Source organism: Carcharhinus amblyrhynchos, chromosome 6, assembly GCF_965287045.1.
Source record: "Carcharhinus amblyrhynchos chromosome 6, sCarAmb.v2.hapA, whole genome shotgun sequence".
In the NCBI taxonomy this organism is placed as follows: Eukaryota; Metazoa; Chordata; class Chondrichthyes; order Carcharhiniformes; family Carcharhinidae; genus Carcharhinus; species Carcharhinus amblyrhynchos.
Genome location: NC_137329.1, coordinates 46,337,327 through 46,350,717, shown reverse-complemented (window position 1 = coordinate 46,350,717; position 13,391 = coordinate 46,337,327). Strand labels below are relative to the sequence as shown.

General features: G+C 40.4%; 1 protein-coding gene across 1 annotated transcript in view; it reads right to left on the bottom strand.

The window, feature by feature from the left end:
- Positions 1-13,391, bottom strand: part of ddb1 (damage-specific DNA binding protein 1) — an 88,366-nt gene that overhangs the window by 57,776 nt on the left and 17,199 nt on the right. Inside the window, exons 7-13 of the mRNA XM_080190378.1 lie at positions 9,417-9,575; positions 8,798-8,881; positions 7,758-7,874; positions 5,613-5,715; positions 4,425-4,500; positions 2,437-2,545; positions 1,203-1,381 (exon numbers count right to left, since the gene is read on the bottom strand). Of these exons, the coding sequence (XP_080046504.1) occupies positions 1,203-1,381; positions 2,437-2,545; positions 4,425-4,500; positions 5,613-5,715; positions 7,758-7,874; positions 8,798-8,881; positions 9,417-9,575 (827 nt within the window). The remainder of the gene's footprint in view (positions 1-1,202; positions 1,382-2,436; positions 2,546-4,424; positions 4,501-5,612; positions 5,716-7,757; positions 7,875-8,797; positions 8,882-9,416; positions 9,576-13,391) is intronic.

Sequence of the window (13,391 nt, the reverse complement as noted above, 5' to 3'; positions counted from 1 at the left end):
GGGATCGGTCCTGGAGCCTCAACTGTTTACCATTTACATAGATGATCTGGAGGAGGGGGCTGAGTGTAGGGTGACAAAATTTGCTGATGACATGAAGATGAGTGGAAAAGCAAATTGCGTGGAAGGCGCGGAAAGTCTGCAGAGAGATCTGGATAGGCTGAGTGAGTGGGCGTTAGCAAATGTGAGGTTATCCACTTTAGTAGGAATAATAGTAGGAGGGATTATTTAAAGGGCGGAAAGCTGCAGCATGCTACGGTGCAGAGGGACCTGGTGGTCCTTGTGCATGAATCACAAAAACCCAGTCTGCAGGTGATCAAGAAGGCAAATGGAATGTTGGCCTTTATAGCGAGGGGGATAGAATATAAAAGCAAGGAGGTCTTGCTGCAACTGTACAGGGCACTGGTGAGGCCACAACTGGAGTACTATGTGCAGTGTTGGTCGCCGCATTTGCGAAAGGATATATTGGCCTTGGAGGGAGTGCAGAGAAGGTTCACTAGGCTGATACCAGAGATGAGGGGGTTAGCCTATGAGGAGAGATTGAATAGACTGGGTCTGTACTCGTTGGAGTTTTGAAGGCTGAGGGGGGATCTTATAGACATAAGATAATGAAGGGACTATTTAGGGCAGGGGTAGAGAGATGCTTCCTGCTTAGAAAGGATAGCAGAACTAGAGGGCACAGCCTCTAAAGGGGGGGGGGGGGGGGGGGGGGGGTTGCAGTTTAGATCGGAGTTGAGGAGGAACTCCTTCACTCAAAGGGTGTTGAATCTCTGGAATTCTCTGCCCATTGAAGTGGGAGGCTACCTCACTGAATATATTTAAGTCACGGGTAGATAGGTTTCTGATAGACAAGGGAATTAAGGGTTATGGGGAGAAAGTGGGAAAGTGGAACTGATCCACGTCAGATCAGCTATGATCTTGTTGAATGGCGGGGCAGGCTTGAAGGGCTCGATGGCCTACTCCTGCTCCTATTTCTTATGTTCTATGTTCTAATGACAGCCTCAGACCAAGAAAGGGGCAATACATGTGTAAATTCTTGCTTTAACTGGTATGGGTAAGAGCACAAAACTGCCTTGCACCACCTCCTCAAAGTGGCATATTTACATTGATGGATAATAGGATGGTTGATGTGAAATGAAGAAGAACCATAACTATTGTAATTACAATTCCATTACCGTTACGTCACCATTATATGGGTCAATTACCTGATTTGCTTGAGTTCTTTAGGGTGAATCTCCAGGTAATATAATACACGGCCCACTGCCACAACCACCTGGCTGTTATTACAGGATGCAACACTGATATTCTTTCCATTTGGTTCCTTCCACTCACTAACCAGTGATTTGGGCTCTTGGCTGACCAGTCGCACTGAACCAGACGTTATCTGCATGATGAAACACTCATTGGCACTTGAAATGGCACATAAATGCTACAACTGAATCTTGGCAATGAATAATATATAAGGGGTACAAGCTAATTACTCATCCTAAGGCACACAAACTAGCATGGATAATACAAAAACTTTTAGGAAGAGGAAAAGTCCCAAATTTGCACACAAGTCACAAGCACTAGAGATAATATTTGCATACTGTCGGGTATCTCACCTTCTTAACTGAGGTCTTATATCTGTATTTGGACAAAGCCTAATAAGTCTATAGTTGAGCGATATGGTGGAAAATAAACTGAGCTGTTAGTACCTTACTGGTGACCAAGTCACATGTGGTGGCATTGTTGTCAGTGTTTCATCACTTTGCTGATTGTTGGGGATAGACAGATAGAACAGCTACTGGTTGGTTTAGATTTATCTGATTTATGTGAACAGGGCTTAACTCAGATTAGAAAAAAAAATTAAGATAATGAAAGTAGTTGTTATGGAATGCTTATTACGCAATTATCATTTTCTGATAACAGAAAAACTTAAGGCATAGAATTTCAAACCCAATGGCAGTACATTTCTGTTAAGTTACATTTGTTCTCACATTGTGCCATTTACTAACTAAAAAAACTATAAATGCTACAACAGCAGCACTTTTTTCTTTAGTTGACTGATACTGCCATTACAAGTTGGCAGATGGGGCCACTGATTTATGGCGCAGCACAATGCCAGAGTAATCAGCACTGCTGCCTCTCAGTGCCAAGATTCGGGTTCATTTCTGGCCTTGGGTGACTATGGAATTTGCACATTCTCCCCGTGTCTGTACAGGTTTCCTCCAGGTGCTCTTGTTTCCTACCACAGTCCAAAAATGTACAAATTGGGTGGATTGGCCATGATAAATTTGCAGGGATAGATTGGAAGGGCAGGACGTGGGTAGGGTGACGTGGGTCAGTGCAGACTCGATGGGCCAGATGGCCTCTTTCTACACTGTTGGGATTCTATGGTACCAAGATATAATATGCTTCCACTTGACAAATAAATGCTGTATCCCAGATCTTTCACACCTGAATGAGTTGATGATGGGCCACATTTCCACAGTAGAAGGTCTGTTGGTCATCAACAAAGCCTGGCATTTCAGTCTCTTCCACCTCCTCCCCGTTAAGCATCAGCACACTGCAGGTAGTGAAAATACATGCTCAAAGTCAGTCTTTTCAATAAAATTTCTCTCTCTCCAAGTTCTCCTCATCAGATTCCTGGGTTAACTGGAACCCAAATTGGTGGATTCTTCTGTTCAAGGAAAACACTAGAACAGCGAGTTACAGCTGGTGATTTGACTTTGGAAGAGGCAGATTAGGGACCTATCCCCACTCCTGCAGATCACTCATTGCAGGTCATGACAATGAAACATTTATTGACTGGCTCACACCAGGTTAGTAAGAATGCAAGACGCCAGTGAAAACAGTTTATTTCTTCCAAATGATTGAACTCAGTCAATTTTTAGCTTTGTGTTCCAATTACACTCAAGTTTCTGATTCCATCTGCACTATTTCAAAAAAATCACATGCACATAAGAACATAAGTAATAGGAGCAGGAGTAGGCCATCCAGCCCTTCGAGCCTGCCCCGCCATTCAATAAGATCATGGCTGATCTGTCGTGGCTCAGTTCCACGTTCCCGCCCTCTCCCCATAACCCTTAATCCCCTCTCTTATCAAAAACCCATCAACCCGCGTCTTAAAAATATTTAGCGAGGCAGCCTCCACCACCTCAACGGGCAGAGAATTCCAGAGATTCACCACCCTTTGAGTGAAGAAGTTCCTCCTCAACTCCGTTCTAAACCACCCCCCTTTTATCTTGAGGCTGTGCCCCCTAGTCCTACTGTCCTTTCTGAGTGGGAAGAGCCTCTCCACCTCTTTCCTATCCATCCCATTCATCATCTTATACATCTCGATGAGATCTCCCCTCATTCTTCTAAACTCTAACGAGTACAAGCCTAGTTTATTCAGCCTCTCCTCATAGCTCAACCCCCTCAACTCCGGTATCAGCCTAGTAGACCTCCTCTGCACTCCCTCCAAGGGCAAAATATCCTTGTGTAAGTACAGCGACCAAAACTGCACACAGTACTCCAGCTGCGGCCTCACCAATGCCCTATACAGCTGCAGCAAGACCTCCCTACTTTTATATTCAATCCCCCTCGCAATGAAGGCCAGCATCCCATTCGCCTTCCTGACCACCTGCTGCACCTGCAGGCTGGGTTTTTGCGACTCATAAGAAGGTAGGCAAAGTGAAGCAGGACAAAAAATTAATTAACCTGGTTTAGTTGTGAGCTTCCAGCAACCATTAGTTTGCCTTTGACTATAAAACCGGGAAACAAGTCAAATGCCTTTTATCATATACTGTATGGAAAACAAAATGGACAAAAGAGGGAACAAAATAGAAAGGCAATTATATGAGAACTCAATAAAAGGGTAACTATATGTTCAAATTGAAAATTGTAACAATCCCCACAGAGACCAATAACTTAGATATTTGAATTCCCAATGATCACTCAAAGGAATTGCACAAGATTTCAAGTTTCAAGACTTTTACTGTAACAAACAAACCAAAAGTAACAAAAACAATAAACATTATTTTGTACGAAACTAGTGCTTTAAGTTAAAGGCAAGATAACTCTCATTACTGTTTTAACACACTGGTAAACAAACGTTGCATGTATATTTTCTGGCATGCTCTTCACAGAACACAGTTGCTGCTAACTCCCAACAGTTCATGGCTCCATGTTGCACCAGTGGGTATGTCGAGATTTTGAAAATTTCCTGAACAATCTACCTGCAGTAATGTCCATTCCAGCATTTTCCACTCCAAACCCCACCCGCATGTCCCACCCCCACTTTTCCCTCTGCAGGTTCCCCCACCCCTCCCTGCATCCCACCCCCTGCACATCTTGTCACTTTTCCAATTAACCAATTTGATATTATTCATCAGCTAAAAATTAGAAAGCAGAAGCCAATGCACAGAACAATAAAGTAAAAATGTAAGGGAACAGCTCCTTACCGAGTCTGTCCAACAAACGACAGTACCAACATATCATCTGTATCACGAGTGGAATCAGAACGTAGTGGCCATAGACCTGAGAAGGATAGAATACTCAGGAAGTGAAAAAAAAAATCTCAAAATGCAAACAGAATACGCATTTTGCACACAGCTTAATCTGTTTTTTGGTGCAACTGGCTGAGTAAGGCCATCAGAGGAGGGCTCTTGGATCACCTTGAAAAGATGTTACCAGATCTTTAATGCCCACTGAATATCGAAAATAAGCAGACCAAGCTCTGGTTCAACATCCATTCCAACAACTAGCACTTCCAATAAGGCAGCACTCCCTCAGTGATCACCAGCATCAAAAAAAGTAAAAATTGTTAACATTATGCAGTCAGGAAAACAAGAGGGCACATATTCACTTTTCCTAATTATTCCCCTTTCTCTCATTATTGACTAGCTGGTTCGTTCCGGTATATCAGTAAGCATCCCTTCTTCATGCGAAAACTTCAGCTGCAAGGGATAAATTTACAATTGGTTGTAGGAATTATAAAAATGTTGGGGTGCACATTGCAAAAGCTTTTTTGAGTAACTGGCTGGTCACCCAAGCTAATTACATGTCTACAGATTTTCTATTTAATCAAGCTCCCACACAAACGATTCAAGCAAGTACATCGCATGTAGTGTTACTATCCCCACACACAGCAAAAGATTGCACCCAGTTTTGAACCCTGGAATCTGCCAGAATGAGTTCATCACAGCAGCAGTTGGACCAAAATGATTGGCTTTAAAATGCCGAGGATAGTGATGGAAGGAAATAATCAAGGTTACTGATCCAGACTGATTGATTGTTCACACAAATGACTGCCTAAACAAGCAATCACAGGTATGCCACTGAATGTGGAGCCACAACCCAATCAGAGTCTTCAGAAAAAAATCTGAAGAGTTTCTGTTACATTCATACCTTGGACAGAACTGAAATCACAAAATTAATTAAGACATCAGAAGCATAACACTGAAGTCAACTATCATTTTATCCATTTTGGATGGGTATAGGGAACAGCAAAGCAAGCAAGGCTGTATCAAAATTATTTCAAAACTATCAAACACATAAATCAAATCTTAATATGTCACTGAACTGTTTATAAAACACATTTAATCACAGCAAAGATGGTGCTTTTTATTTGGTAGATTTTGAGTACATACCCTTAATACCAGGAAGATCGATGCTAGCATGTTCATGGATCCCAATTCCATTCCGAATTATTCTCAAAGAACCTTCTTTAAATGCTCCTGAACAAGTAACCAGCTTTATTGAGAAAGATATGATCAGTCACATACACATACAACATTCTTACAAAACCCAGAATTTTATAACCATGCTACCAGAAAGGTGTGTCACTAGGTGCATTTTCACTGCTGAAAGTCTGAAATTGCCAAGACTTTGTATTTTCTTTTGTTAATTAACAAATCTTGAGAGTGAAAACATTTAGTTAACTTTCTCAACTCTAAGGTGCAATCAATTGGATATTTGTTGCATTCCTGAATCTGAAAGTGACCACTGTTATGGCTGAGCCTAGACAGTGATTATTGGTAAGCTACTTGAGCATGAAGGACTTCATAAGCAAACCAAATCCAAAGTTCTTATTAGTATGCACGAGTCAGAAATATAGGCTAGTTTTCTCTCAGTTAACATAAAGTACACAAGAATACAAGAAGGAGTAGGCCACCGGGCCCTTCAAGCCTGCCTCGCCATTTACTATCCAATGACTGATCTATGCCAGCCTCAGCTTCTTTGCTGTGCTATTTTCCCATTGTCCTCTGCTCCTTCACTTCTCAAATATTGATCCGCCTTCACTTTAAATAGTTTGAGACGAGAATTCCAAGGATTCACCACCTTCTGCTAGAAGAACTTTCTGCACACCTTAGTTTTAAATGACCGACCCTTTATCTTGTAACCTTATTCAAGACTTTCTCACTAGTGAAAACATTTCACCATCTACTCTGTCAAGCCCCCTCAGGATTTTATATGTTTCAATAAAGTCACTTCTCATTCTTCTAAACTCCAAGGAATACAGACCCAGACCATTTAGTCTCTCATCTCAGGAGTTAGTCTGGTGAATCTCCTTTGGACTCCCTTCAATGTTAGCATATCCTTTTTAAGGTAAGGGAACCAAAACTGTATGCAGCATTCCAGGTGAGGCCTCACCAACACTCTATAATTACAATAAAACTTCCCTATTTTTAAACTCCAGTCTCTTTGCAAGAAAGCCCAAAATGCTATTTGCCTTCATTAGTTGTTGGACCTGCTTGCTAGCTTTTTGTGATTCATGCACTAGAACATTAGATCTCTTTGTACTTCATTCACTGGCAGTCTCTCTCCCATTTTGATAATAATCTCCCTTGTGTTTCCTCCTATTAATGTTCATGACCTTACACTTCATTTGTCAAGATTTCACCGTCACCCAATCTATGTGCCATTGCAGAATCACAATATCCTCATCACAATCTGCCCTTCTAGGTAGCTAGAAGGTGCTCTTTTGCAAGCCAAACAAGGAAACAAACTCAAATTAACTTAGGGCTGCAAGTAACTTAATTTCAACAGCACAGGCATGTCTTCCTTTGTTGATCACACCCTTTAATATCCCACCCAGTCTAATCCCACTCTCCCCCTCACTCCCTACACCCTTTAATGTCCCACCCGGTCTAATCCCACTCCCCTTCCTTGTACCCTTTAATATCCTCTCTCCCTAGCCTAGGGATGAAGAAGTCAATTTTGGTTGCCTCCCTCTGCTCTCGCCTGACCCACTTGTGCTCTTTCCAAATGAAGTCAACTAGCTTACTGATAATACCTAACAACAGACTCAGACTCCAGCTGAGTAATCAAACATCACAACACAGCACCAGAGCAAATGATCTTCGTTACAGCTAAACATGGACAGCAGGGGTTGATTTTGTTCCAAACACCTTTAAATTAAAAAAGAAAGCCCAAAACATAAAAAGAATACAGCTAACTCAAAAAGGGTAGCAAGACATCACCACTGGCTTTGGCCACCATAACAAGAGTAATCCAACCAGTCACCAAAGAATAGGTAGGATAGCTTTCAACATCTCTGATTAACTACCTTGCTACATCCCATGCCCTTAAGCCTGTGAAATTACTGTACTGATAGGCGCAATCATACTGACAAGACTCTTCACCTTAATATAAACTCCTTGTAAATGCCATGCAAATATTTTAACAATACATGAAAAGATTTACAATGGTGAGACGATCATTTCATCTCCTCCTCAAAAGACAGAACAGCCATAGAATAATAAAGAGAAGTAGGTCGAAACGCTCCACCTTACCTGGCCCTGTCCTTGTCTTTCCAGATCTACTACACACATGTCCACAATAGGGCCTAAATTGGTGAAGGTTTCCATGCCAGCAACGTAGGATCCTTGTTCATTGCTGTCCACGTTTAGCTATAACAAAGACAGATTTAAAACTGAATTTTTTTAGCCAAGATGTTTTATGCCACTTAATTTGCACGTTTCTGATGCTAAGTATCCTGAGGAAACATACGTTTGGCTTGAGTTTATACTTCCAAAATGTACTTAATTAAGATGGAGAAAATGAATGTTTATGTGATCTCAAAAACCCCAGTTACTCGTGTTTTAGTACTCGTTGAATTTTGCCATATGGTCCTGATCACAGGTTCTCTATGAATCAGCTGAATATATTTATATCCATTGCAAATCAACAAACCCCTGTGAAACCGTAGTATTCCATAAACCATGTGTGAAATATTCCACCACACCAAATTAGCGAATGGAATGTGTGAATTCCACATCATTGTCTCCAATTTCAAGTGTCCCATCAGCAGATGGGAAAGAGCCACGAACAGTCTATTCATAGGGAGGAAACTTAAAATTAGACGGTCATTTGCCCAGGGTCAATGTCACACACCTTTCAGTAGAAGAGGAATAGGAGCAAGTGTACTCAGCAAGGAAAGTCAATTGAGGTCAGAAATAACAAAATACCTACCAGGGAAACAGAATGTTTCACATGATAACTCAGATATAGAAAAATATCAACAATATCTCGGTTTGTTACATATGCTTTTCTATCTATGTATATAATTTTACTGAACATGTAATGCTCCTCCACCCACATTCCCCACCCAATGTCAAATAATTCCCAGATAGTGAATACAAGGAGAATATAAAGGTAGCATCTCTTCACTCTGTATGAGATGAAAGGCCACAAACTCATTAGATTGAAACATCCACTCAATGCCACAGTTATTAGTCCAGTAACATGCTGCACCAAGTTTTTACGACTATATACATATAAAACTAATGAAACTTCGGCAGGCAAAGAGAGCTATTATGGTTAAATTACATACCTTGACAAGCTGAGAATCTCCAAGACGAGATCCAACAAATACAACGCCATTATCCAAATAGGTCAAGCATTCAGCAATAGATGTCTATGAAGGACAAGTGAGATTTAACATAATAGTATGACATTAACATTGTGTTTATAGTTCATTGCTTGATCCAAGTTATTCATTCTAAAAGCATATAATGCTCCTGAGAATTACACAGAAAGATGAAAGGTTTTACATACTGCAGCATAACAAACCCATAAAGTTACTGGTGGGTGAAAGAGCTGCCATCAAATCTGTGTTTTTAAAGTTCCTCTAACTATAGTCAATGGCAAAAATAATTCAGTCGTTGCAATATGATAACACAATAATTAGGGCAAAAACATGATCCATGATTTCCCTCAAAAAATTAAGAATAGGAATTAATATTGGCAGATGAATGTTGACAATGTTCATAACACACATTTTCATTTAATGCAGTGTTAACCCATTTCTTTTAAATTAGCCCATTTTTTGCTATTATGGCAAAGTAAATATCATTTGAGCACATTAAATTGCTACTAAATTGGCTATTATATCAGACAAATAGCCACATGCCAACACAAGTTCACTAAAAGGGTAATGTTGCAGTCCTGACCTCTCCAAGCAGTTCTACACGGAGGTCTTTGACAGTAATGTTCCCATCCATTTGCTCCTCTCTCTCCAATAACAACATGAACAGACGACCTTCCATATCTCCCAGTAAGTACCGGGATCCATTGGGATCCACACGGTTGTGGCAAACAATCGTGCTTTGCTGGCAGAAAGGAGAAGAAATAAGACAATTAAGGACCCTTTCACATTCAAAATAACAAGACTTGAAGACCATTCACTTCCAAAACAATCCAGAGATTTTTCAACAGTAATTAACTTCCAATTATAACTGAATAAGCACCTTATCAAATTAAAGGAAATGGTGAGAAGCAATGATGTTTTGTCAATACACAGGTTAATTAAACTGAGTAATTCACAGTATAGTTCAGTACCTTTGTACTTTTTGCCATCCTTATTTCATGATAGTCAATGTCTTTACATGATATGATTAAACCAAAAGTTAGAGATTCCTTTGCAATACATTTAAATGAGCTGAGCATTTTTGCATTTGGTTGACTTCAACCATCCAATTCTGTTAATCAATAGTTTGTCTTTAATTCTGCACCATTTATATCTGTGCCTCACCACATCCATTTGAGGCACAGATAGTCTCTTCTGCAAGACGAAGAAGCATCTTTGTAATCAATACTGTTGACCGTTCTTCCACATTTGGCAACTCAGTATGTCTTCAAGCAAATTATCCCACCTAAACATATTCCCTATGAACTGATTACTTTTCGGAAGCATATTAAAACTCCCAATGCAGTGCTAAAGGAATGCTGCATTGTCTGAGGCACCATCTTTCAGATGAGAATTTAAACTGAGATTCTACCTTGCCACCAAGCTGGACGTAAAATATCACACGGCACTTATTGAAGAACAGCAAGGAAGCTCGCAGTGTATTGGCCGATATTTATCCCTCAATCAATATATTTTGCCGTTGTGTCATCAAAAAGATTTCTGATCATTTATTTGTTTGTGGCACCTAGCTATGTGCAAATTGGTAAACAACAGTGACAGCCGTAAAGCACTCTGAGAACACCTGTGATTGTAAAAAGGCGCTATCTAAATGCAAGCCTTTTTTAAGCAATTCATTTTGCTTCCAATTTTCTGTTTCTTTATCTGACCCATGATAGTGAACATCTACTGGCTCCAGCAGGACTCCAACATATCTATCACTGAACTGGTCATTTTCATGTGCAATTTGCTGAATGTTGACAGCGATTACAAACTGACACTATAACTGATGATGTCAACTGCCACAGCATCTGTTGGGATCAGACAATTAAACACAAAAGTTGAAGTTCTCTTATTACTATGGTGAGGTAATGTTTTTTCCAAACAACTTTCAAGGGTAACACCTCAATCAGCCCCAGGTGGCCAACTGCTATCATGAATACCTAGTTCATGGTTCATGTTAATACATTAGAGGCAATTTTTAATTTTCAAAATTAATGTTTAACTTATGGGATAAATGCAATTAGAACAAGTAGCAGTCTATTACACTTCTAGGTTCAAAACCATTATTCCTATAAAACTCATCTCTAAACTTCATGATGTGGGGCTCAGTTCCCCCCTCAGCAATTGGATCCTGAACTTCAGAACCCACAGACGCAATGAGTAAGAATAGGTAACAACACCTCCTCAATGGTCATCCTCAACACCAGTGCCCCACAAGGCTGTGTCCTTAGCCCCCTACTATACCCCTGACTAAACCTCTGACTGTATGGCCAAATTCTCCTCCAACTTGATTTTCAAATTTGCTGATGACATCACCATACTGGATCAGACCTCAAACAATGAGACAGAGCACAGAAAAGAGGTAGAGGATCTGATGAACTAGGGCAACGACAAAATCTCTCCCTCAATGTCAACAAAATGAAGGATAGTCATCGACTTCAGGAAGCATAGTGGAGGACTTGCCCATGTCTACATTAATGGGGACAAAGTGGAAATGGCCGAGAGCTTCAAGTTTTCTAGGTGTCCAGATTAGCAACAACTTGTCTTGGTCCACCATCCATGCTGACACTACAGTTAAGAAAGCTCACCAACACCTCTACTTTCTCAGAAGACTAAGGAAATTTGGCATATCAGCTATGACTCCCATGAACTTTTATAGATACACCATAGAAAGCATTCTTTTTGTTTGTAGCGCAGACTGATATGACTCCTGCTCTGTCCAAGCCTGCAAGAAACTAAAAAGGATTGTGAATAAAGCCCAGTCCATCACTTAAACCAGCTTCCCACCTACTGACACTGTTTGCACTTCCCACTGCCTCAGAAAAGCAGCCAGCATAATTAAGGACCCCACACACCCCAAACATATTCCCTTCAATCTTTTCCACTGGGAAAAAAATTACAAAAGTCTGAGCATACGTACCAACTGACTCAAAAACAGCATCTTCCCTGCTGCCATCAGGCTTCTGAATGAACCCACCTCACATTAAGTTGATCTTTCTCTACACCCTACTTTGACTGTAACACTACATTCTGCAAATTCTCCTTTCCTTCTCTACGTACTGTATGCATCATCTAGATAGTGCACAAGAAACAATACTTTTCACGGTATACTATTGCATGTGACAATAATAAATCAAAAGAAATCAAAAAGAGGTTAACAGCTAGAGAGGTAGTTGAAATAACAGGCTTTCGAGATTACCAGAAAACATCAATCCAGATGTTTTGGATTTGGAGCTTTGAGCTAAGTTAGCTTAAAAGCATTAAGTCCTGAAAAGTTGTAAATAAAAACAATTAATCAGATCAAGAAAGTTGCAAATGAAGGATGATTAAAAGGTCGATTTGAGAACAGCCCAAAGAGGCTATCTTATCACGGATATGGGTGGAACTTAGATTAAGTTCTCTGGTTTCAATTTATCTGGGGGCAGTGGTAGACTTGTACTTTGAGGGGCCCCACGCTAACCTTTTCTGTAGCCCCCAAATTATCTAATTTCCCTTTCCCAATAACTTCATGCCTACTTAACCTCATCCCACAAAACGCAAAGGCCCAAGCCACAAAAATACACAAATTAATCACCACTTAACTGCTTTAGTGCTTTTTAACTTGTAAAAACACACCTGTACGAGTAATTACTGAATTGAAATCCAAATATACCTCTTGTCAGAATGACAGTAAAAATGGTCAATAATACAAGCTTTGAGGCGAACAAACATGGAACCTGATGAGCAATAAAATGGACAAATGAGCCAATAACATCACTGCAGCATAGGCCAGTGTGCCCTGTTCAGTGTAGGAACAAATATTCTAATTAACAAGATGCATTCGCAGACAATCTGTACATTTCAGAGTCTCTTTCAGTTTGAAAAATAAAAGTTAACTTCCTACCATCCTCTCTCAGAATCAAAGAGGTTATTGCCGTAAATTCACGTGAATGGAGTGTCCAGTGAGCCCAAATCCAATATCAGTGGCTTTGCCCGGCAGGATTCCATTCTTTGTCCTAGAAGAGACTTTCTCAAGGCCAGTCTTGAGAGCGATGGTGGTTAGAACTATCAGTACGTGACCAGCTGCAGCCACTATATCAGACTAGAAATGGTCCATTTTGAAAAACAGAATTTAAACGAGAACACATGGAAGAGAGGCAGATTAAGATTTTCTTGTTTCACCCTTGCTGGCATGGCTTCTCTTAGATAGTTTTCCTTCTATACGTTTTCTTCACAAAATCATCAATTACGTTATCGTCATTACAATTGTCAACTCTTTTCAATACAAAAAAAAACATTCATCGAAGCATCTGTGTCAGGTATTGTTCAAAAAAGTTTGGAATGGTTTCCACATTTGGAAAAGCTGTCCCGCAAACTTTCATGTACAAGTCTGTACAAATCAGCTAGTGATCTCAAAGCATAGAGCTCATCATTGGGGTGGCACAATGATTAGTACTGCTGCCAGGGACCCTGGCTCAATTCTAGCCTTGGGTGACTATCTGTTTGGCGTTTGCATGTTTCCCCTTGTCTGGGTGGGTTT